Below are 24,185 nucleotides of genomic sequence, written 5' to 3'. Positions count from 1 at the left end.
CAGCTGTTAGGGAATCAGATGGAGGTGCAAACCTGTACAAGAACCGTTTCAGTAGAGCTGAAATGAGTTATTTCATGTTGGGGCTGTGGTTTAAATATCAGTCACAGAGGGTGTTGGGGAGGCAGGAAAAGGATTTCATTTAATGACTATGTAATTCAATGAAAATAGGTTTTTTGTAGTTGCTATTGCCTCAAACTGGTTTCTATCCCTACTAGATTAGAAGAGAATTACTAAAATACACTGTATGACTTTCAATGAGCTAAAAGGAAATGAAATAATCCCCTAAGCACATCTCAACTTATAAAATGGCTCAATATAAAATGATGAAGTCTTGTGTGTGTACACAGTGAACCAATCTTCAAGTTATTCGCATATCTTCTATTCAATTGTTCAAACATCATTCCATGGAATTCCGAACTCTGGACCAGGCACTCTATGAAGTTCTGAGACAGGTACTAAGAAGTCAAGGCCCTCACTCTGAGATACACACATTATATTAACCTATGATTTGAATCAGTAAATCTCTGTCCAGTGGATAGTTCGTCATTCTCTTTTCAATTTCCACCAGACCATCAAATACACCACTTAAAGATAATGTAATTATTCATTGCTCTTAATATAAGGTAATAGAAATTCTAATAGAAATAAAGCTCAAAAATGTTGAAATAGTACTATAAAATTTATTTTTTAAGCTAACTCTTTAATTTCCAAAAAATTTCTCCTCTAATTTATACATTGAATCTTAATTCCAAATGGTCTTAAGAGTTCATACAAAGCTATTTTGGAAGATGACCCGTGCTTTCAGGATGTACAAGTATATTGGTGGAGAGGGTAGTACATTCTCATTTAGCAAATACAATCACATAAATTATCTTTATCTGACCCTGAAAAAAACCCAGAAGGTAGGAGGGGTAGGATTATCATACTAGGTTTATACTAAGGAAATTGAGACTCGGTTATCACAAATTGCCCTGATTTTTCATCTACAGTTCAAAATGGAAGGTGGTTTCAGAACAGGCCCAGTGTCCTTTGAACACTAAAGGTAATAAAAAGAATGATGGAGGAAGGAGGAAATTTCTGAGCTCCTTCTATCTACTATTTTTGGGAGGCCTCATAAACCAAAATCTGAGCTCCTCTATCTACCGTTTTTTGGGGACCTCATAAACCCAACTCATTACTTCCTCAAATAACAGTAAGATTAAATTTCTTATATGGTGGGTCTTCTCTTTCCTGTGTCACTACTATTCCACCATCCCAAAGTTTAAAAACTGCAGAGAAATATTTTATTTACCCAGTACCATCAATTTTATTTGTTTCCTACAGTAATGAAGATTTTGGCAAATTTACGAAATGTCACTGGTAAAGTAAATATAAAAACAAAAGTAATATTATGGGAAAGAAGTCCATTTCAATGGCCCATCAACAATAATCTATACTTTAAAGCTCAAGTGCTTTCTTCCAATTTGTAAAGATAAAAACAATAACATAAGAGACTGACGACAAATTGCAATAGATATTTCTACAACAGAATTCTTAAGAACAAGCGCTATCAAATAATGAAAGTACTTGGAGAGGAAAATGGCAATTGTTGTTTTGTTTCCTTCACTGGAAAATAATATAAGGAAGCATAAACAATAAAGCAGTGATGGCAAGGGACAGAAATGGACTTGGCATGGCTCAGGAAAACTCATGGATTAATCTCTGCCTGGGCTACTTAATACCACTGAAACCTGGAATACTACTTGAACTCTCTGAGCCTTAGACCCTTCACTAGGAAAAGATGGCAAAGCATCCTCATGCTATCCTTCTCATAAGGCTCAAGTTAGCCAAATATATTAAAGTTTTTCATAAAAAGAATCCAATGAGTCTGTCTTGCAATTTCCAGTCTTGGATACCACAGACTTGTCAAACTCTCAAAAACTAATGATAAAATAAGGATAATACTACCTTAACCTCTCAAGGATTAGCATAAGAATCACATGCAATAACATATTATAAGTTATCTAGTATATAGCAGGCTGTATAAATGCTTGACTTTGGAACAGACCAAGTAAAAATCAGCAATGCACCAAAAACCATCTTAGACCATTAGGTTCAAAGTACTATATTCAAAAATGAAATCAAAGTTAAAGCCCTAGGTTTTTGGTCCTGGCATCCTCTACTTCCTCTTCTACCTCTTCTTTCAGAACAAACTGCTTAGTGTGTATGTTGAGTGGACTATGTAAATTACAAAGGAATAACAACAACAGAAAAAAGAATTTCTGAGCGCACTAAGGTTTCCTTAACAAAACCAGGATTAAGAAGCACATGCTGTAATCTGTGAGGGGATTGCTCAGAGAACATGCCAGAGGCTGTGATGGAAGATGTACTTATTTCCACTAAATAATTTCAAAGATAGCTATCTCCGTGGTCCAAAATCCAAGGCACTGAAGTTTAGAGCTGAAAAAGTTCAAAAAGATTATTTAATTCATTCATTTTACAAAGGAAATTTGTGGGAACACTCCTTTAGCAAAAAGACAGAAAATCCCCAAGCTTATAGGAACAAGGGATGGGATCAGCCATGAGCCTTGAGAGGCATGGTGCAAATGAAAAGAAAGTGATAATCACCTAAACCTAGCAGAGAGACCTGCTAGCCTAGAATATTACAATATTATCAAGACCAAATGTTTACTAAGCCTTAGCATGTGCCAGGTACATACAATATTCTTTACATGCATCATTTATTTGAAATCTCACAACAACCCAAAGAGGTAGATAGCTTCATTTCACTAATGAGAAAAGTTAAATAACACAACCAAGGACATTCAGCTAATGAATGGGGCATTAGGTTTCAATCCAGGCAGTCTGGATCCAGAACTTGCAGTGCTAACCATCAAACTGTGTTTTCCCTCAAGCTTTTCTCTGCTTAGATGCAACTGGCCAGAACTTTTCCATGGTACAGTCCTGGCTGGCAGCTGAGGGAGCTTGAGATGCATTGGCAATGCTTGATCTGATTTCAAGGTGCCACAACCTAAAGGGAAGGGACATTTAGGGTGAATAATGAAAACAAGTCAAAACAACAGTGAAATCACCTAATGAGCTCATGAGTTCACCCTTTCAAATAAAAGGTACTTTGTCACATTCAGGGAACAGAGCCACTGAGAAGCAGAGATGGAAGCAAACAACAGTTAGGGAAATTATGAGGGAAGAAACCAGGAGGGTTTGGGAAGTCAACCAGAGAGCACCACCACAGACGAGCTGGGCACAGCCTGGTATCCTCACGCAGCCTGCAAAGAAGAGGCTTTGCTCCTGCTTATGGGTCCCACAACCAACAGCCTTGAGGGTGGGGTGAGATTTCCTGGGGGGTTCCTGGCCTGTATCCAAGGGAAACTCTTTCACTGGCCTGCTTCCCTAATCACACATATCATGAAGACTGCCTGCAGCACCTTATGGCCATCCTCTCTTCAAAGAACTATATTATATTCCTGATCTAGATAAATTATAAAGTTTGGTGTGCAAGCTACTAGATCCACGGGAACAGCAGACCCAGAGCTACCCCTAAATTACAAATTCTCAGCAAATACAGGTGTTTATAGTATTTATAAAGCAAGAGCAGATCATCACAACATAAAATAACAGTTTAAAAAATTAAAATTAAATAAAGGAAACAAACAGTAGGAATCCTTGCATATCACAGAACTATTGAAAAAGCAACAGTGTGAAGGAAAGAGAAGTTACATTAGGATTTCCATTAAGAATTTCCATTTTCATGTATGAAAAATGTTCAGGCCTCATTTGGTGTATACATCCAAAAGTGGGGTCAACGTGCAGATCCTAATTTTGCGTGATAGAGAGATGTTTATATTGTTTATATTGCTTGATTTATTTAACATTCCTTCTTATAAGTAAAAAGCATGCATTCCATTTTTATAAGTAAAAGAAAACAATACACAAACTTTTGGTTTTGAAGATGAAAATGTTTTATTTTATTTTCCAAATGCAAACTTCTCTTAGCTAAAGAAAAATATGACTCTTCAGATCAGTGGAAATATTGGTGGGCAGGGAAACGGGGTACGACTGTATGTAGAGATAATGTAGTAAATTGTTGAATCCCACAAGTGAAGGTCACGGACCAAACAAGAAAAAACTTACTAAAATGGAAAAATAATTGGACTGGTATCAAACTTCTCACCTATAACACTAAATACTAAATGAGATACAGAAATCTTGTAGAATACTGAAGTTAAGGAATTTTGACCCTAGAATTCCACTTGTATCCAAACTTCTACTCAAATATGAAGGCAAAAAGAAGTCATTTTGGATATGTAAGGTCTCAGGAAATATATCACCCACATAGCCTTTCCAAGAAAAGAACTTACTTGCTGAAATGCTGTGGCAGGGGGGAAAAAAAAGATTCAGAATGATTAATACAAGAAAAGTAAACAGAAAACAAGAAATGATGCGATAAACAAGTAAAAATTATAGTTTCTTTATGTATAATCTGCAGTGCAATTTAATGTGAGAAAAGAGTCTTAAAAGAAACATGGTATAAAGTTTAAGATACTGCAATACCTTCTCCAAATCATTTTAATAAGTGGAAGTAGCAGAAAAAAATGTTCAGGCCTCATTTGGTATATACATTCAAAAGTGGGGTCAACGTGCAGATCATAATTTTGCGTGATAGAGAGATGTTTATATTGTTTATATTGTTTGATTTAACATTCCTTCTTATAAGTAAAAAGCATGCATTCCATTTTTATAAGTAAAAGAAAACAATACACAAACTTTTGGTTTTGAAGAAATCAATTAAGGCTGTTAATGGGAAAGACAAGATGGGATAAAAGCTTCTACTGATACAGAAAGAACCTACCATAGTTTTACTGAACTTTGGGCAAAATAAATGTTCTGAAATATGCAAGTATTGCAAATTACTCCCTATAAACTTACTCAGGAGGGAAGGGAAAGTTAACCTCATTGGTTATCCCTACACACAGGCAGAAATAATCAAAACCAATTTCCCCTAAGACTTTTCTCCTCCAGTAACTAGTCACCTTACACCTAAGATTATGGCATGTCCTAGATTATTTCAAGGAGTACATGGGTGCCTGCACACTCTCCACAGTCAATCCCCTGGAAAAGATTTACCACTTTAAATACACAATCATGAAATAAATAAACAAGGAAGAGAAACTCTGGCCTGCCATGTAAAACACTCAAACTACTAAAAGAAATAGTGGAATACCCCTATCAACTCCAAGCCTGCTACTTTGAAAGAAGCATTTATAACTTCAGGCCACAAAAATATCTCACTCTTCTCATCTGAATACCCAATCAGAGGGTGATTCAGAGCCAAAGGCAAACAGGAAAACTGACATTTGCTTCTAGAAAGCCACATCCCCCGGAGCCAGTGGCCTGCCTAAGAATCTACCCAGCATTGCTAAACATACATTGACCTACGTGGGTGGACCCTAGAAAGGGGGAGATAATCTCAGAGGAAGCTGCTGCCGCCACTGCTGCCACCACCCAGGTCACAAACAGCCCTGCAAATCAACTAGGGCTTGTTCATCCAAGGTCCAAAAAGAATCAGGCCATGGGCCAGGAAGAAATAAGAATCTCCATCACCTCTCTGGTATGTTTTCATGGGTCAAGCTACGCTTGTCATCTTGCTGTAGAGAAAGGACAGGCACTTCATAGTGGATTAGGGCTTTTGCTGACAATTTGGTTTTGGCTCTGGCAACACTGCCCACTACCTCCATTCTTAGCTTTGCAGCCAGGAGGTCCTTTTTCACCCAGTCCCCTCCCTCCTCACCACACCAGCAGACAGTGGAAGGAATGGCCTCTATGGTGGGGGATGTCCAAACCATACAAAACAAGTTCAGCTGCCTACTCCTGCGAGCCCCTGACTGAACGCAACCACGGCATGAGTTCTTTGGGACCACGAAAACACTGGACTAAGAGTCACAGGCTCAGGGCACAGTCCCTGTTCTTCTAAAACCTCAACAGATCTTAACATATTGTTATATGAAATACGTAAAATGGCTAAGTGGAAAAAAAATGATTATAATCTACCAATTGCTATACACATATAAGACCTTTGAGGTTGTTCTCATAAGAATACAAATACGTGTGCTTAAAAGCTTTTGGAGACTGATTTTTTTTTTTTTAAAGATAAAAGAGCTAATTATTTCAGCAATTTCTTTCCTTCCTCTTCTTTTCCACTCTGGGTATCCCCACCCCCCCCACACCCCCTCCCCCCCAATTCACTCCACAGCCCTCACTATCCTCGGTTCTCATGCTCCCTTCAGAAAAGTCATTTCTTCCCATATTTTATTCATCACCTCCTTAAGGCAGAAATCATAAATGTCTCTCCTGGCCTGACTGCTCCTTTGAATGTGCATCATTTTCCAAGAGGCTGAGGAGCATGTTTGGGTGTGGAAATCATAAAGGAACAAATTTCAGTCCAGTAGGATAAAGAAATTTTCAACAGTTCGAGGAACCAGTAGTAGTCAATAGAGCCCGTTTTCCCAGGGGAGTGACTACGGAGGTAGGCTCTAAACCATGGCCCTCTTGCCTGAATGAGCAGAAGGAGAGGTGAAAACCAGGAGTATTGCTGCCACTGGACAGGAGGCAACTAAAAACAAGCCACACAACTGGCTCACAACAAGAGGAGGCAGTTAGGAGCTGTCAGAAGGTCATGAAGAAAAATCAAGCAAAGGTATCCCCCTCCCCCCCCCAAAAAAGGAATTAAACATCACAGACCTGAATCTGAAGGCATCAAGTTATCAGCAGGCAAGTCCCTGAGGAGCTCAAGAAAGTCTACTAGACAACTCAGAGATCACTGTAAGGGGTTTCCCACACATGCAACATATATCACCTTATTGTGTGCTGGAGGCATCACGTGGCATTTGACAACAGATCTGAGATGTCAACTTTATATTTAAGATAATAGCAACCCCCTGCAAGAAATTGTCAAGGGGATGGGTGATGGTGGCACAGTGGCAGAGTTCTCGCCTGCCATGCCGGAGACCCTGGGGCCTGCCCATGTAAAAAAATAAAGAAAGAAATAAAGAAATTGTCAATGGTTGTGCGATAAACACAAATTCCACAGCCTGAAATCTAAGGTTCTTCCTGGCTACTTCATATCTTCCTAACTCGGTATTTTTATTCTTGCTACTCTATTACTGAAAAATCCGTTCCCCCATTTGAATATTAAGATCCTATCCAGTTTTCAAATTCAGTTCAATTTAAATCATTTCCAAGAATCTTTCTTGGCTATCTCCAGTCATAATTTATTCCCTCCCCCAACTCTGCTACTAACATAAGGATCAGCTTGTATCTCTGATAAAAGCATAATGATTAAGGCATAACTTACCATGAAACACTTTAATTTAAAAGGTGTGCATCCACCTCCCAAAATTGATTCTAAAGTACTACATCTGATCAAACTGTTTATCCTTTAACAGTGCCTCATCTGTAACAGTCACCCATATACATTTTGTTGCATTGAAAAACAATTAAGGGATTCAAACACCGGAACGAGATTTGAATGTATGATATCAAGGTTCCCTTGCAAACCCTGAAATTCTAAGAGACATTCTCTTTCCTTAAAACTATCCTAAGCAATATTATATATCTACCCACTGGCTGGCTGAAAATATGAAGGAATTATAAACTGTGGCATCAGATCAGAACAAACTAACCGGCAGTCCCAAGGTTAGGGACTGACCCATGATGCCAATAAGGCTATAATTACAACCACATGTGCCTGACCTATAATACGTATTCAAGATACACGGTATGAATGAATGCAAGAGCACATGAATGAATGAATAAAGTTATTGCTAAATGGTCACTCCATACCTCACAGATGGGCAGAAAAGTAAATTACTCATCAAAAGGAATTCTTGATACTAAACATTGACTTGCCTTTTGCAAAGAAAAAAAGTATTTACAGCATATATCAAAAAGTCAAAGAACCAAGCAAAACCCCAGCCGCCTGGTCCTTCCTAAAAAAGCATGTAATCCCCTAGTCTGAGTCTCAGAGTCTTTCAAGCTGATAGAAGGCTAAAGCAAAACCAATGACACAGGCCATACCGTACAGTGGGGAAAGTCAAACTTGGTAGTTGTGATTTCTCAAATTCAGTAAGAACTCTGCCAGAAATTACAGGCGCCAAACCTCCTTGGGTCTTAGTCTCCCCACTTGCAAAAAGGGGGAGTTAATTCATTCAGCAAGCACTTGAAGGGGCTGTAAATTTAGGTCTGTCACTGTAATTGAACTGGAAAATCTCAAAGTTCCTTTCAGTTCTAAAAATCTTATAATTCTTATGGTCAAAATTAGTAGGCATTCTTTTGGCTCTGACTTGAAAAATTTGGCTGGAAGCATAAACAGACTTCTACATAAAAACACAATTACCAGCTAATATTTGGATTTGGCAATGTGAGGTTTCACCATGGCTGAGAGAAAAAAAAAGTGCAAAATTTCCTCCAGTGATCAAATTACTTTACACTACATTATAAGTCATGGCTAAAGGTGGTGTAAATATGGCCAGAATAAGGTCAAGGCACAATTGCATCCAAGTCACTACAGGTTAAAGAAAGGGAATGACCATTTTCTTTTGAACTCATCAACAATTTTCCATATAAAAAATCTAAAAAATAATACGCCTCTGCCTACCAGATTTGTCCTTTTCCATTTGGCAAACTCTGTTTTATTTTTTATCCACCTCCCTTCTGTTTTGTAGAACATAAGCCAACATGGAAACAGGTTTTTTGCTTATTTCCTTCTTTTTCAAAAACAAACCCATGCCTAGAATGCAGCTATCAATTAGGACAAGGTCCATACAGAAAAAGTCTTTTGGTCACTTTATGAAAGTCTCATGCTTGAAGTTTTTTTTAATGGAACCCATTGGCAAAATCCTATTGTTTTGTTGGTATTGGTACTTTATGTATGAATAGTTACTATAACACTAAAATATACATTTTTAAAATAGACAATTTAAAAACCAGCTGCATATCATTCAATAATAAGATACAGGAATATTTACCTTCTTTTAATTTATGAGGAAATTGAGACTTGGACTGGCTCAAGGTCACACAACTAGAATAAGATGCTCAACTAGTCTTCTATCACTACGTCAAACAATACATTTAGAGCTAAAGATTAAAATGAAACAATCCAAGAGAGAAAACAGACTAAACAAACTTTTCAATTGTGTAAATTAAACAATACGCAAAGACTCATCTATCACAAATAAAAGCAAAACTACATAAAAAACAAACTTTAATTTTTTTTTTCACTTTTGATAAAACACAACAAGGAAAATTAAACACATTGTTTTTATTTGTCAAAACTTTTCCATCTATGGCCTAAAATAAATATACTCCTCATAGGACTCCTGGCCATTACTGACATCTGATCTTTGATTGACTAGTTTGCAGCAAAATAAAATATATAGTAAATCTGTGACATACTTATCTCACACCCCAAATTTCTGATAGCAGTAAAACATCTAGTCCCCAAACTGACTTAGTACTTATTCAAATTAGAACTGGAACTTATAAATTTCACCTGATCAACATCATTAAGAACTGCTTCTATTTCTTGTGATCTACTATGTGAAAATCTGCCCCCAAAGAAACATACAGGACTCATTCCTCCTCTCCTCCTTCAGCTTTTTAAGAGTCACCCTTCAGTAAAGACTTCTTGATCATGCAAAAGCGAGGCAAGCCACACGGCCTTTCCTGCTTCCCCCACCCATGGCACTTACCCCATTCCAATACACTTTGCACCATACATATTCTGTTTACTTCTGCTCACTCCACTAACATGTAAGTTCCATGAAGTCAGAACCACGTCTGTGTTAGTTACTACAGAATTCCTAGTGCTAGAAGATGGCCCACAGACCAGGAGTTCAGAATATTTGTTAAATGAATGAATCAATTCTTCCTCTGCCTCTTGCAATCTGAAATTTAGGAGACAGAAAGTCAGACTATAGATTTGACCATTGAAGCAGTTGCTTCCTATAGCTTTTCTTTTTTAGGACTTCTTACATGGGAAACTTGCAATATATGCAAAGGTAGACCTGATATCAGAATAAAGATCCATGTACCCAACAATTATCCATTTTTACTAATCTCTTTTCATCCATATTCTCACTCAGTAGCCCCCATGCTAATTTTTTGTTTTTGGTATGTTGTATTGAGGGGTCACATTTCATTCTTTTTTCATGTAAGTATTCCATTATTGTAGCACCATTTGTTGAATTTTTGTTTGTTTTTCATTTTTTTCACTTGTTTATTTTTTGGGAGAACTGCATGGACCGGGAATCAAACCCGGGTCTCCTGCATGGCAGGCGAGAATACTACTATTGAACTACTCTTGTACCCCATATCCTTATTATTTTGAAGTAAATATCAGCTACCATTACATCCCATTCATAAATATTTGTGTATGCTTCCCTATAAAGATTCCTTTTTTTCTTCAACATGTCTATAATAATGTCATCACACCTAAAAATATAACAATAATTCTATGGCTTTATTATTTTGCTATTCTTCCTGACAAGAAGATGCCTTCAGCTTAATTGGTGGCAGCTGGTCACCAGAGCCACTCCCTGTAGTCAGGCTGACAATGGCTTCTGAGGTTACTTGGGACTCCAGTTCTGAGTTACTGTACGATCAATTGTGGTTGGAGCACAATAGTCTACGTAATCAATACATTTCTCTAACATTCATCCTTGACATCAATCACAAGAGAAAACTCTAACAGTTTTGCTGTCATTTTGCTAGAAAGGTGTTACTGACCAATTAGACACACAGTGACCAATGAGGACTTCAATATCTCAGCCTTATTAATTTAGAATGCAACTTATGGGGGGAAAAGAAAGAGAAGGAGGAAAAAAAAACAGGCTCTTTATCTCAGTATGACAAGACAATGTAAACTTTTCAAAAGGCATTCCTAAAAAAGGGCTTTCAGTTTTGAAACAAAATTAGCAGGTAAAAGGATTTCCAGGGATTTAGGGTACAAGCCAGCAGAACCATGAAAAGTTTGAATTGGCCATTTTGCATTAAAGTACATTATCTCTTTGTGGGTTGTAAAACTCTCTGTAGGCACTGAGAAAATGTTATCTGCCACAAATACAATCACTGAGTTCATGAGCAACCTAGCTTGGTGTGATGGTTAATTTCATATGTCACTTTGATGAAGTTATGGTGCCCAGTTGTTCAGTCAAGTAAGCACAGGTCTACTTGTTACTGTAAAGGTATTTTGTAGATGGATTTGCATCTACTGCTGATTGCATCTACCCTCAGCAATGATGGGAGTCTCCTCATCCATTCAGTTGAAGGACTTTTAAAAAAGCCCAAACTGAGGATTTTAGGAGTCAAAAAGAAAAATTTCTGCCTCATCTTCAGCCCAACAGCTTCTTATGGGGACTATAACTTCACCTTCATCAGAGTTTCCAACTTGTAACCTGCCCTAAAGAATTCAGACTTGCCAATCCCCTCAGTCACAGGAGCCAATACCTAAACAATATATTCCGTCAGTTATTTTCTGTGGAAAATTCTAATATACATGACTTAAAGACATGACTTCAACCACAGATCTTACCTGCCCCCTGAAAGCACCTTCATCAAGGGAAGGAGGAGGAGGGAAGTTTCCAGAGCCAGATGGAATGACACTGGGATCATCTAGAGGTGGAGGTGGTGGTGGAAGAAAATCACCTACAGAAAGGAAATGCACACATGGAATTAATACAGATGCAAACTTACAGGACTCTTTAAAAGTCATATGTTTGCTGGCTTGAATGCTTTGCCATTGTCTTTACCATAGACAAATTTCTGCCGTGTAGCAAACATCCCCTATCTTAGTTTCAATAGTTTAATTAGTAGCTTCAAAACTTAAGAAGATAACCAGACTTGAGACACAGAAGTAACATAAAAGCCAGTCTAGAGAGGTTGTATACATTGAACAACAGGGAAGAACAGTGGTGGGGGGTTATGAGATGATTACAATCAAGTAAAGGAAGAAAAAGCATGGACAAAATTAAGGATAATATAAAGCAATATATTAAGATGGACAAATCCATCTGGCAATTAAGACAATTATCCAGCTGGGACAACAAAAGAAGTCTTCAGTGGCCAACTGACAATTCAAGTGTCTCTGAATATTATTATGTAGAGAACAAGTTCACTCCATGCAGAAAGACAGAGGAATAAAGGAATAGAGGTTGGAAAATTACGGATATAGAAAATAAAGTACAACATGATTTTACATAGGAATGTAAAATATAACCAAGAGGGCATAGAAGATGATAAAATTAAGCTGCAAGTGTATTGCATATCCAGCAAAGGGTTTGCATTTTACCCTGCATGCAATAGGAATCCACCAAGGATTTCTGAGACAGGAACACATGGTTACAACTACGATTTACTAAAGAATAATCTCAAGGTATGTTCACAGCAGATCAGGAAAAACTGGATTAAGAAACATTTGATTTGGCCTGAACATCTATGACCAATAAGAATGGCATACTGACAATAAAATTGTTGATTTAAGAACATGTAATCCCTAAGTTTTGAAGTATAAACAGATATCCAAGAACCCTATGGTTTCATGATATGAAATCCTTTTTTTGAATGAGGTTTAATTTTGTATTAATTGTGGAAATGCCTATATAATGTAAGATTTGCTAATTTAACCATTTGAAGTATACAATTTGGTAGCATTAATTGCATTTACATTGTTGTGCTATCATCACACCACCTTCCATTACTATTTTCCATTACAAAAAACTTTCATTGCCTAAAACAAAAACTCTTTACCCATTAAGCAATAACTCGCCACTGCCCTGCTCCCCAGTTCCTGGTTACCTCTAAAGACTTTCTGTCTCTATGAACATGCTTCTTCTAGATACTTCATATAAATGTTCTCATAAAATGTCTGTCCTCTTATATCTGGCTTATTTCACTAAGCATAATCTTTTCAAGCTCATCCACACTTCAGCATGGATGAAAATGTTGTTTTTTTTTTCATGGATGAACAGCATTCTATTGTATGGATCTCCAACAATTTGTTCACTTATTCTCCAGTTGGATGCCATTTGGGTCGTTTTCAGCTTGGGATGATTTTGATCACAACTGCTGCAAACATTTGTATAAAGGTTTTTGGGTAAAAATGTATTTTCATTTATCTCGGGTAAATTCCTAGGAGAAATTTAACTGTTGGGTCAAACAGTTAAGTGTAGGCTTAATTTCTTTAAAAACTGTGAAAATGAATTCCAGAGTGGTTGTACCCCCCTAGGAGTCTCACCAGCAATTAGTTTCTCTGCATTCTTGCAGCATTTGGTATTGTCAATTTTTTTGTTTGTTTTAGCCATCCTAGTAGGCATGAAATGGTATTTCATGGTTTTAATTTCTCTTTTCCTAAGGATGAATGGTGTTTCATACTTATTTGGGATTTGTACATCTTCCTTAATGATTTATTTGCTTATGTACTTTGCTCACTTTTAATTGGGTTGTCTTCTTCTTATTGAATTTTGAGTGATCTTCCTCCTTTTTTTTCTTTTATTTTATAAACACTAGCCCTTTCCCAGTAACTTCTAATCTACTTTTCTAGCTGTGTGAATGTGCTATATCTAGTCATCTCTTATATGAAATATCATATAATTTTTGTCCTTATATGTCTTGCTTATTTCATGAGCATGTTTTTAAGGTACTTCCATGTCTTATAATTTCATTTTTTCTGATGGCCAAATAATAGTCCATTGTATATATATACCACATGTTGTTTATCAATTCATTTTTCTTGAGGGATATTTAAATTGATGCCATCTTTTGGCTATTTTGAATAATGCTGCTATGAAAACTGTTGTACAACTATCTTTTTGTAATCCTGTTCTCAGTCACTTTGGGTATATAACTAGAAGTGAGATTGCCAGCATAAGTTATTCTATATCAAGTTTTTGTTGAGGAACTACCACCTTAAGTCCACATTGGCTAAACCATTTTATGTTTCCACCAACAATGCACAATAGAGTTCCAGTTTCTCCACATCCTTTCCAACACGCATTATTTCTGTTTTGCTTTGTTTTTTCATAATAGGCACACTTGTGGGTGTGAAGTGGTATCTCATTGTGGCTTCAATTTGCATTTTCCTAATGATTAATGATGTTGCACATCTTTCCATGTATTCATTGGCCATTTGTCTATCTTCTCTGGAGAAATATCTACTCAGGTCCTTTGCCATTTTTTAATTGGGTTGTATTTTGTTACTGAGTTGTAGGAGTTCTTTATATGTTCTGAATAGTAAATCCTTATCCAATATATGGTTTTAAACTATTTTCTCATGTTCTGTGAGTTTTATTTTTAGCTTCTTGATAATTTCCTTCAATGCACACTTTTTAAAAAAAATTTGGTGAAATCAAATCTCCAAATTCTTTGGTTACATGCACTTTTTTTGTGTCATATCTAAGAATCCATTTCTGAATGCCAGGTCATGATGATCAGCCTCTATGTTATCTTCAAAGAACGTTACGCTTAGCTCTTATACTGAAGCCTTTGTTCCATTTTGAGTTGATTTTTCTACATGGTGTGAGATAGGGCCCTTACTTCATTTTTCTGTTTGCAGATATAGCTTTTCCAACACCATTTGGAAGACAGTCTATTCTTTCTCCATTGCATGAGCTTAGCACCCTGGCCAAAATAAATTGGTCATAGATGTAAGGATCTATTCTTGATTTTTAAGTCTGTTGCACAGATATATTTGTCTATCTATGTGCCAGCACTGCACTGTTTGGATTACTCTTCCTGTGTAATACAATTTGAAAGAGAGACATGTGAGTCCTGCAATCCTCTTCAACTTTTGCAAGATTGTTTTGACTATTTGGGGAACATTGCAGTTTTATGTAAATGGAACAACAGGGCTGCTGGAATTGGAACAGGGATTGCACTGAATCTGCAAATTGCTTTGGGTAATAATGACATATTAAAAAGGTTAACTTTCCTAATCCATGAACATGCGACGTCCTGTCATTTATTTAGGTTCTATTTCATTTTGTTCAGCAGTGTTTTGCAGTTTTCAGCATGCAAGACTTTTGTATCCTTAGTGAAACTTTTTCCGAGGTTCTTTATTTTTTTAGATGCTATTGTAAACAGAATTTCTTTCTGAATTTTGTCATCAGACTGTTCCTTGCTAGCATATAGGAAGACGATTGTTTTTGTATATTGATTTTGTACCTTGATACTTTGCTAAATAACTTTATTAGCTCTAATATTGTTCTTGTGGACTTCTTTGAGATTTCTATAATAATATCACATCAACTGAAAATGGGAATAATTTTCCTTCTTATTTTCCAATCTGGACATCATTGCTTCCCCCACTCATTTCTTGTCAGCCTAACTGCCCTGAGAAGACCTGCTAGAATGGTATTGAATAGCAGTGGTAAAAGCAGGCATCCTTATTTCATTCCTGATCTTAAAGGGAAAGCTTTAAGTATTTCACCACTGATTATGATATAAGTTGTGGGTTTTTAGTAAAATGGTCTTTATCAATTTGAGAAAGTTTCCTTCTACTGTTACTTTTCTGAGTGTTTTTTTTTAATCAACATAGGGTGCTGGAATTTATCAAATGCCTTTTCTTCATCTATTGAGATAAGCATGCATTTATTTTTCCTTCATTCTATTATGTAGTATATAACATTGATTGATTTTCAAATGTTAAGCCAACTTTGCTTTCGGGGATGAATCCCACTGGTCATTGGGTAAAATTGTTTTAATATAACATTATATTTGGCTGCAACTATTTTTTTCAGGATTTTTGCATCATAATCATAAAGGAAATTCATTTGTAATTTTATTTTCTTGTGATGTCTTTACAAGGCTTTGGTATCAAATAATGCTGGACTTATAAAATGAATTAGGTAGTGTTCCCTCCTCTTGAGTGTATTAGAAGAGTTTGAGAAGTACTGGAATTAACTCTTCTTTAAAAGTTTGGTAGATTTTACCAGTGCATCCATCCACCTCCAGATTCTTTGGTGGAAAGTTTCTTGATTATTGTTTCAACCTACTTGTTAAAGATTGGTTGATGTTTTCTATTTATTTGTAAAAGTAAATATGGGTAATTGATACAGTTCTAGGACATTTCCCATTTCTTCTAGATTATCTAGTTTGTTGGTGTACAATGATCAACATATTTTCTTATAATCCTTTTTCATTCTGTAAAGTCAGTAGTGGTATCACCATTTTCCTTTCTGATTTTGGTTATGTGCATCTTTTCTCTTTCTTTCTTTATTAGTCTACCTAAAGGTTTGCCAATTTCACTAATTTTGTTAGAAAACTAACTTTTTGTTTTGTTTGTTCTTTCAGTTGTTTTTCCATTCTCTATTTCCTTTGTCTCTGCTCTAATCTTAACTGGTTCTTTTTATTTGTAACTATTGGTTTACTTTGCTCTTGTTTTTCTTGTTTCTCAAGAGGTAAAATTAGGTTTTTATTTGAGATCTCCTTTTTTATATAGGCATTCATAGCTATAAATATGACTGTGAGTACTGTCTTCACTACATCCCATAAGTTTTGGTTAGTTGTATCTTCCTTTTCATTTGTCTCTAAGTACTTTCTAATCTCCCTTATAATTTCTTCTTTAACACATTGTTTAAGAACCTACTGCTTACTTTCCACATATTCATAAGTTTTCAGTTTTCCTTCAGCTTGTAATTTCTAGCTTCATTTAATTGTGGTCAGAGAGGTTACTTTTTACGATATCAGTATTTTAAAACGTATTTAGACTTCTTTGTGTCTTAATATAGGGTCTATCCTAGAACAGGATCCATGTGCTCTTAAAAACAGTGTGTATTCTGCCATTGTTGGTGATATGTTCTATATATGCTGGTTAGTTTAGTTGATTTATAGTGTTGTTTACATCCTATATTTCATAATTGATCAACTTCTAGACGTTCTGTCAAGTATTGGAAGTGGTGTGCTGAAATCTTCAACTATTGTTGTAGAAATGACATATATTTTGGTGCTCTGCTGTTAAGGCCATAATATGTTTATAATGATTAAAACGTGTTGCTGAATTGATCCTTTCATGAATATATAATGGACTTCTTTGTCTCTTATAACAGTTTTTAACTTGAAGTATATTTTATCTAATATTAATATAAACCCCTACTCTCTTTTGATTACTATTTGCATGATGTTCTTTTTCAATTGTTTCACCTTCAACCTATTTGTATCTATGGATCTAAGATGGGTCTTTTGTAAGCAGCATATAGTTAGGTCATGTTTCCTTATCCAGTCTGCAGAATCTCAGTCTTTTGATTGGGATGTTAATTTCAATTAAGGAAATTACTGATAAGACAAGATTTACTCCTGCTATTTTGCTAATTGATTATTGTAAGCCATATACCTTTTTGTCACTCTTTTCCTTCATTATTAGTCTTTCTTTACTTTAGATGATTTTTAATAATGAGCTATTATGTATCACTTATCCTTTTATTTTATGTGGAGTTTTAAAATTTGTTTTATGCTTACATTTAATATGCTAAATATATTACAATTTAGGTTGTGTTGATTCCAACTTGACTTCAGTACTCTACATGTACATAGTAACTATATTCCTCTATTTCTTCCTTTTATGCTTATGTTACAAATTATATTCTTATGCATTGTGTTCCCAGTAACAAAGATTTATGCTTGTTGTTTATGTGTATGAATTTTCCATCTTATAACTAAAAGACAGCAAAACAAATGAAACATGAAATAATACTGGCATATATATTTTCCCATATTATTACAACAATGGAGATCTTCACTTTTTCATCCACTACTGTGATATTGTCTAGTGTATTTTCTTTTCAACATAGAGGATTCCCTTTAGCATATCTCATGATAATGAACTTCCTCAGTTTTCATTTGACCAGAATGTCTTAATTTTCCCTCATTTTTGAAAGACAACTTTACTGGATATATGGTTTTGTTTTCATGGCTGCTTAAGCAAATATCATACAATGGACTGGCTTAAACAATGGGAATTTATTTGCTCATGGCAACAGGAAAATAATGCTTTCTTCCCAAAGACTGATATTCTGAGACTGACTTCTGGCAATTCTTGGTCCTTGGATCCTCTGTCATATGGCAATGCATATGACAGCCTCTCATGGCCCCTCAATTTTCTTCCAGATTCTGCTCAATTTCAGTTTCTTGCTTCTTGTGACTTTTTTCCATCTGTCTGAATTTCATCCTTCTTATAAAGGATTCCAGTAATATGATCAGGACCCGTCCTGATTGAGTTGGGCCACACCTTAACTGAAGTAAGCTCATAAGAAGAACTATTTACAATGGGTTCACATCCATGGATGAGAGGCTGTCATATGCATTGCCATATGACAGAGGATCCAAGGTCCAAAAATTGCCAGAAGTCAGTCGCAGAATATCAGTCTTTGGGAAGAAAGCATTATTTTCCTGTTGTGTTGATTTGATCTCAAATCCGTGAGCAAACATGTTTTTTGGGGGTACACATAATTCCAACCACCACAATATATTATTCCTGTGTACCATTTTTTTTTCAGCACTTTAGAAAGGTTTTCCCACTGTCTTCTGGCTTCCATGATTTCTATTGAGAAATCATATGATTATCTTATTAAGGATCCCTTATATGTGACAAGTTACTTTTCTCTTGCTGTTTTTAAGATTCTGCCTTTGTTCTTGGCCTTGGACAGTTGGATCATCTTATGTTTCAGTGTAGATGTGTTTGGGTTCATCCTGCTTGGCATTCATTGAGCATCTTGGATTTGCATTTTCATATCTTTCATCAGATTTGAGAAATTTTCTGCCATTCTTTCTTTTTTTGTTTTCTTTTCTCTAGTCCTCTTCTACTTCTGGAACTACTATTATGCATACTTTGGCATGCTTGATGGTGTTCCACAGATTCCTCAGGTTCAGTTCACTTTTTTTTTTCATTTTATTTTCTCTCTGCTCATCAACCTTGACAATTTCAATTGTTTTGTCTTTGAGTTTGTTGATCTTTTCTTCTGCCGCCTCCAAACTTCTCTGGAACTACTGAATTTTTCACTTCCATTATTGTACTTTTGAGTTTCAGAATTTCCATTTGTTCTTCTTTATAGTTTCTAACTCATTGTTAAAGTTCTCATTTTGTTCATATATTGTTTTCCTGATTTCCTTGTCCATGTTTTCCTTTATTTCATTAATCTTATTTGTGAGTGTTGTTCTAAGTTCTTTGATTAGTGATTCCAGAGACCATGCTTCATCTGGAATATTTTCCATTGATTCTTTTTCCTATGACTGTGCTTACTTTCCTTTCTCCTTGTATGTTTTACATTTTTAATGCTGTTGTTAAGAACTAGACATTTCTGACTACTATGCTGTGGTCACTCAGGAGACCTAGTCATACTCATAAGTCTACCAGACTAAGTACAAAAGGAAAAAAAAAAAAAAGAAAGGAAATAAAGAGAGTAAGAAATAACAGAAAAAGAAAGAAGAGAAAACACTAACCAATAGATAAAAACACTCATGAAGAAAAAACAAGGGGAAGAAAAAAAGAAGAAGCATAATGCCTTAACAAATCATTTGCTATATACCACTGAGAAGTCAGAAGTTGCTGCATTCAAAGCTAAAATATACACCTGTGTCCCTCCTCATCCCTCAGGGATCCACCAGGCCCAAAAATATAAAATAGAAAAAGATGGGGGAAAAAATACAAGTGCTTTGGCTCTCTATATACCTACAGATAGTGAAAGGCCAGAAGACTCTGCTTCCAAGGTAAATTGAGGCCAGTGTCCTGGGCCAGCAGGAAGAAGCCAAATCAAGTAACATGCAAAAGGGAAAGAAGAAACAAAACAGTGAAAAACTGCACTGGGTCTTAAGTCTTAGTAGTTGAGATGCCATTTCAGAGAAGGCTGAAACTAACGCCTTGCCTTCAGTGATCTGCCAGACCAGAAAATGTCCATGCACAGAAGGAAAGAAGACAAAGGAAAACAACAACAACAACAAAAACACTAGCTCTTTGCATCCAGGTGGATGCTAAATGGGAGTGCTCACAGGGCTGAAAGTAAAGCCAGCTTCTGTCCTGGTTATTCACAGATTCCCCCAGGTCAACCTCAAGCCTAACTTTTAAAGGAGGGGGTTTCTTCTGCCAGTCCTGGCCCCAAACAGGCTCTTCCAGAATCCAGGCCATTCTGCAGCCATTTCCATGAAGTTATACAATGGAATGCTGTTTGCTCATTGGCTGGTACTTTCACTTGCAAAAGTTAAACTATCTGAACTATCTGCAGCCTCTTGTTTCCTCTTGCACTCCTGTAGTTCTTCTAAATATTCATATCCAGGGTTACCACCTAGTTAATTCCCATCCTTTTTTTCCAGCTCTTTCATTTTTCATTTTTATAAATTTATAACAATTTATAAAATTCCCTACACTACCATCTTGTACCCTGGTATTATTCTAAATAGTCTCTGGAATTAATTCTTTTAGGGAAATGGAAAATTCTTATTTTTAAAAAAAAATATTTATTATTTTTATTCTTTAAAAAATACTGTTTTTGAAGTTTGGGGAAAATGTTCTTCTCTCTTTATGAATTAGCAGCTTTTCCTTACATTTTAGGTGTTCAACACAGCAGATAGGGCAGCAGTTTCTATCATTAAATGAGCAGCTTTCAGGTAGATTTGAAATATCATAGCTTAAGTCTCCAGAAAACAGAGAACTCAAACTGCATGGTAGAAGGCTGGGTGACTCGGTTTGGTTGGACTGACACAATACTGAAGTGGTCTACTTGGCCTCCATTTGTCTCATAACAATCTTAGAAATGGAAGAGAGAAGATGATAGCTATAAACTTACCCAGAGCCAAATTCAGAATACCAAGCAATAAAATTCATTATCTTGTTGGATTCTCTGTATGCAACAGGCACTGTTTTAAGATTTTCACAAACTATCTCTCATTCCTACAACTCTCTGCACTGACGATTCTCAAACTTTATAGTTCATCAGTATCTCTGGCAGGTCTTGTTAACATATCAACTGCTGGGCCCCACCCCCAGACATTCTGATTTAGTAGGTCTGGAGTAGGGTCCAATAATCTGCATTTCTAATAAATTCCCAGGTGATGTAATGTTCTTGGTACTGGGACGAAACTTTTGTGAACCATTGTTTTAAGTTCAATGCTCTATTATTTCTATTTAAGACCTAAAGGAATAGAAAGGCTGAATAACATATGTCATTTAGAAATTTCTATTTATCTTCCACTGCACCTAGTACCCAAAACGGTTACGAGTCTCACGAATGAATTTCATACTCTGGAAATGATCCGGGCAGTGTATGTCCCACACTGCTTAGCATCTAAACCTTTATCAACTCCATTCAGTGCTTTTAAAACATGCCTACATATTAGAATTGCCAGGAAAGCTTATCAAAACCTGCCAATGGCCAAACTCTACCTTACACCAACACAAGCAGAATCTTAGGAGTGGAATAGCACCACTAGTCTTTTAAAACCCAGGCGATTCTAATCGTGAAGCAAGGGTTGTTAAATCATCCTCTGGTTCATATTTGGCTAAATAATGCATTAAAAATATTGAATACCTCTTAAATAAAAAGAACTATCACAAAGTTTTTTTTCTGCCTTTAAAAATCATAATGTATGAGATCTAACATACAGTGGACAAGCCAAAGTCATCCAGGTTGATGAACACTTGAACACCAAATTCTAGTTCACAGCCAAATTTTAAGGTTCAGGTACTCTACTCCAACCTATACCTTCCCTTCTTTAAAAGACAATTTCTGAATATTCTGTTAAACTTACCAGATACAAAGTACTGTCAGAGCATCTAACATTGCAATGGCAGACTAGAAGATGTTTTGTTCACCATCTTATAAAGACAAAAACTGAGGCCCAGAAAACTAAATGAATTGCCTAATACCTCATAGCAAATTAGTACAAGTGCATATGTGAGGTCCCTTCCAATCATACCACTTTTGGTTCTATTTTTCTACTTTAAATGTAGTGAAATACATATGAGAATCAAGTGAGAGTGAAAAGGAACACAAAAGGAAAATAGAAGGTATTTTTTAAAGAACTTGACAACGACATAAATTTAGATAGTATATTCTAAGAAAGATTAGGTAGAATTTAAGAAGCCCTAGTCATAACCCCATAATAATTATCTGCTTTATTTAGAGTAGTTATTAAGTAAGACCAAAGTTTTCAAGCTAAGCCACTATTTAGAGTAGAGCTCAGATTTTAAAAAGATGAGGAGGAACAAGTAGATGTCTAGAAAAGAGAAACAAATATGATAAAGGGATAGACAATGAATACTTGGAGGGAAGCATAAACTAGCTGGAATAGTTGGAATGAAAAACTTTTAACTATCTTAAATCATATTATGAGTTATTATAAGGATTTTGACTTGCAGTTCACCATTTCAACAGACAAATAAATCAGTGGAAATGCTTCCAAATTGCAGTAAGTTCATCTTGGCCATGTTTAAGGAAAAGAGAAAAGAAGAAACAAAATGCATGGGTAAGGTGGGATGGTGTGGAAGGAAGAGTCTTTCCATTCCAGTAGACTGTTGAGGCAATGAATGAGAAGTCATCTGGTTTAAATGATTAGGTGGTGTGATCGTTAGATCCTGGTATCAACTTGGTCAAACGACTATGCCCAGGTGTCTGGTAAGGCAAGCACTGGCCTGACCACTGCTGCAAGGATATTTCATGGCTAGCTGATAAATCATAAGGCTGGTGTATTAAATCATCAGTCAGATGATTTGCATCTGTGGTTGATTACATCTGTGATCAACTAAGGCACATCTCCCACAATGAGATAATCCAATCAGTTGAAGTCTTCTTAAAGAAGAAGAGAGGCTCTTCCACTGCTTCTTCAGCCAGCAAGCTTCTCCTACAGAGTTCGTCCAGACCCTTCATCGGAGCTGCCAGCTTCACAGTCTGCCCTAAGGATTTTGGACTCTTGCATTCCCACAGCTGTGTTAGACACTTTATAAATCTCATATCCACAGATCTCCCCCATTGGTTGTGTTTCTCTAGAGAATGCTGGGCTAACACATGTGGTAACCCTCCTGGAGTACAGCAGTCAAACAGAATGACCTGTAGTAGCTTCCAGCTAGCAACTCCAAACTTTAGACCTTCAAGTTTATACATGCCTTATCCTCTCTAACTTGATGGGAAAATTTAAATGGAACTCCAAGACCCTGTGACCTAAAGGGACACTGAAGAAATCAAACAGCCAGGCCAATAAAGAACACGCCTTGAGGCATCTGGGACAATGCAGTCATCTATAAAAAGGGCAGTGCAATGGTGACACAGTGGCAGAATTATTGCCTGCCTGGGTTGGATTCCCAGAGCCTGCCTGTGTAAAAACAAATAAATAAATAATCTAATATGTAGATATTTTGTTTTAGAAGAGGTGAAGAGGCCACAGATACATGCCTGCAAACACGGTTCCCTCCTTAACCATTTTCTTATCATCCAAAAGCACGCAAAATACTCAATTACCACTCAATTTCTGGATAAAATTGTTTACTCAAAGGTATACAGCAAGTGAAATGCAGAGCAGGAAATGGAGGCTCACTCTGCCTTGGACACTGCATCAAACTGCGAAGGCTCTTGCTTAATTTGCTCCGTATCATCCCAAATCATTCAGCTAATATACAAAAGGTGTTTGCTTTGTGCCAGAGGTCACATCATGAGGAAATTAAAGGATAAGGTGGGCAAATGAATTATCATATCCCTGTTTCCCAGATGTTAGTTTATTCCAATTTGCTTCAGAATATATCCTATTATGCATACAATTAACTCGAAAAGGGATTGTGGAGGAACTTCTAGTAACCCAGCTACTTATGTTCTTTCAAGCTTCCTTTTCTAGTCTAGAGGTAAAAAGGCAGGGCTGAGAAGCAAGTGTGCCCAAAGCCACGGTATACGCTCAGCACACTGGTTACTACTGAGCTATAAGCCCTGGTAGTCAGGCATATATGAAAATATGGGTCAGGAATATATGAAAAGCATCATGTAAATGAAGAGCTAGCTTATTCCTTCATGGAACAAAGGCTCCAATCAGAGAGGAAAATAACAAGAATGTACCTGTACTCAGGGTGATAAATTACTGGCTAATTTATCTACAGATGGAAAACACAAGGGAACAATTCAACTCCGATAATCAATGAAGTCTGGTTTTATTTACTATAGTTA

General features: G+C 36.3%; 1 protein-coding gene across 6 annotated transcripts in view; it reads right to left on the bottom strand.

Annotated features, from left to right (window-relative positions):
• LPP (LIM domain containing preferred translocation partner in lipoma) overlaps positions 1-24,185 on the bottom strand; it is a 696,418-nt gene that overhangs the window by 361,934 nt on the left and 310,299 nt on the right. For all 6 annotated transcript variants that reach the window (XM_077117865.1, XM_077117860.1, XM_077117864.1 and 3 more), the window contains one exon: positions 11,588-11,700. In XM_077117865.1, coding sequence (XP_076973980.1) covers positions 11,588-11,700 — 113 coding nt within the window. The remainder of the gene's footprint in view (positions 1-11,587; positions 11,701-24,185) is intronic.

This window comes from Tamandua tetradactyla, chromosome 10 (genome assembly GCF_023851605.1).
Source record: "Tamandua tetradactyla isolate mTamTet1 chromosome 10, mTamTet1.pri, whole genome shotgun sequence".
Lineage (NCBI taxonomy): Eukaryota > Metazoa > Chordata > Mammalia > Pilosa > Myrmecophagidae > Tamandua > Tamandua tetradactyla.
Note: the sequence above shows the minus strand (reverse complement) of the source record. Positions and strands in the feature narration are given on the sequence as shown.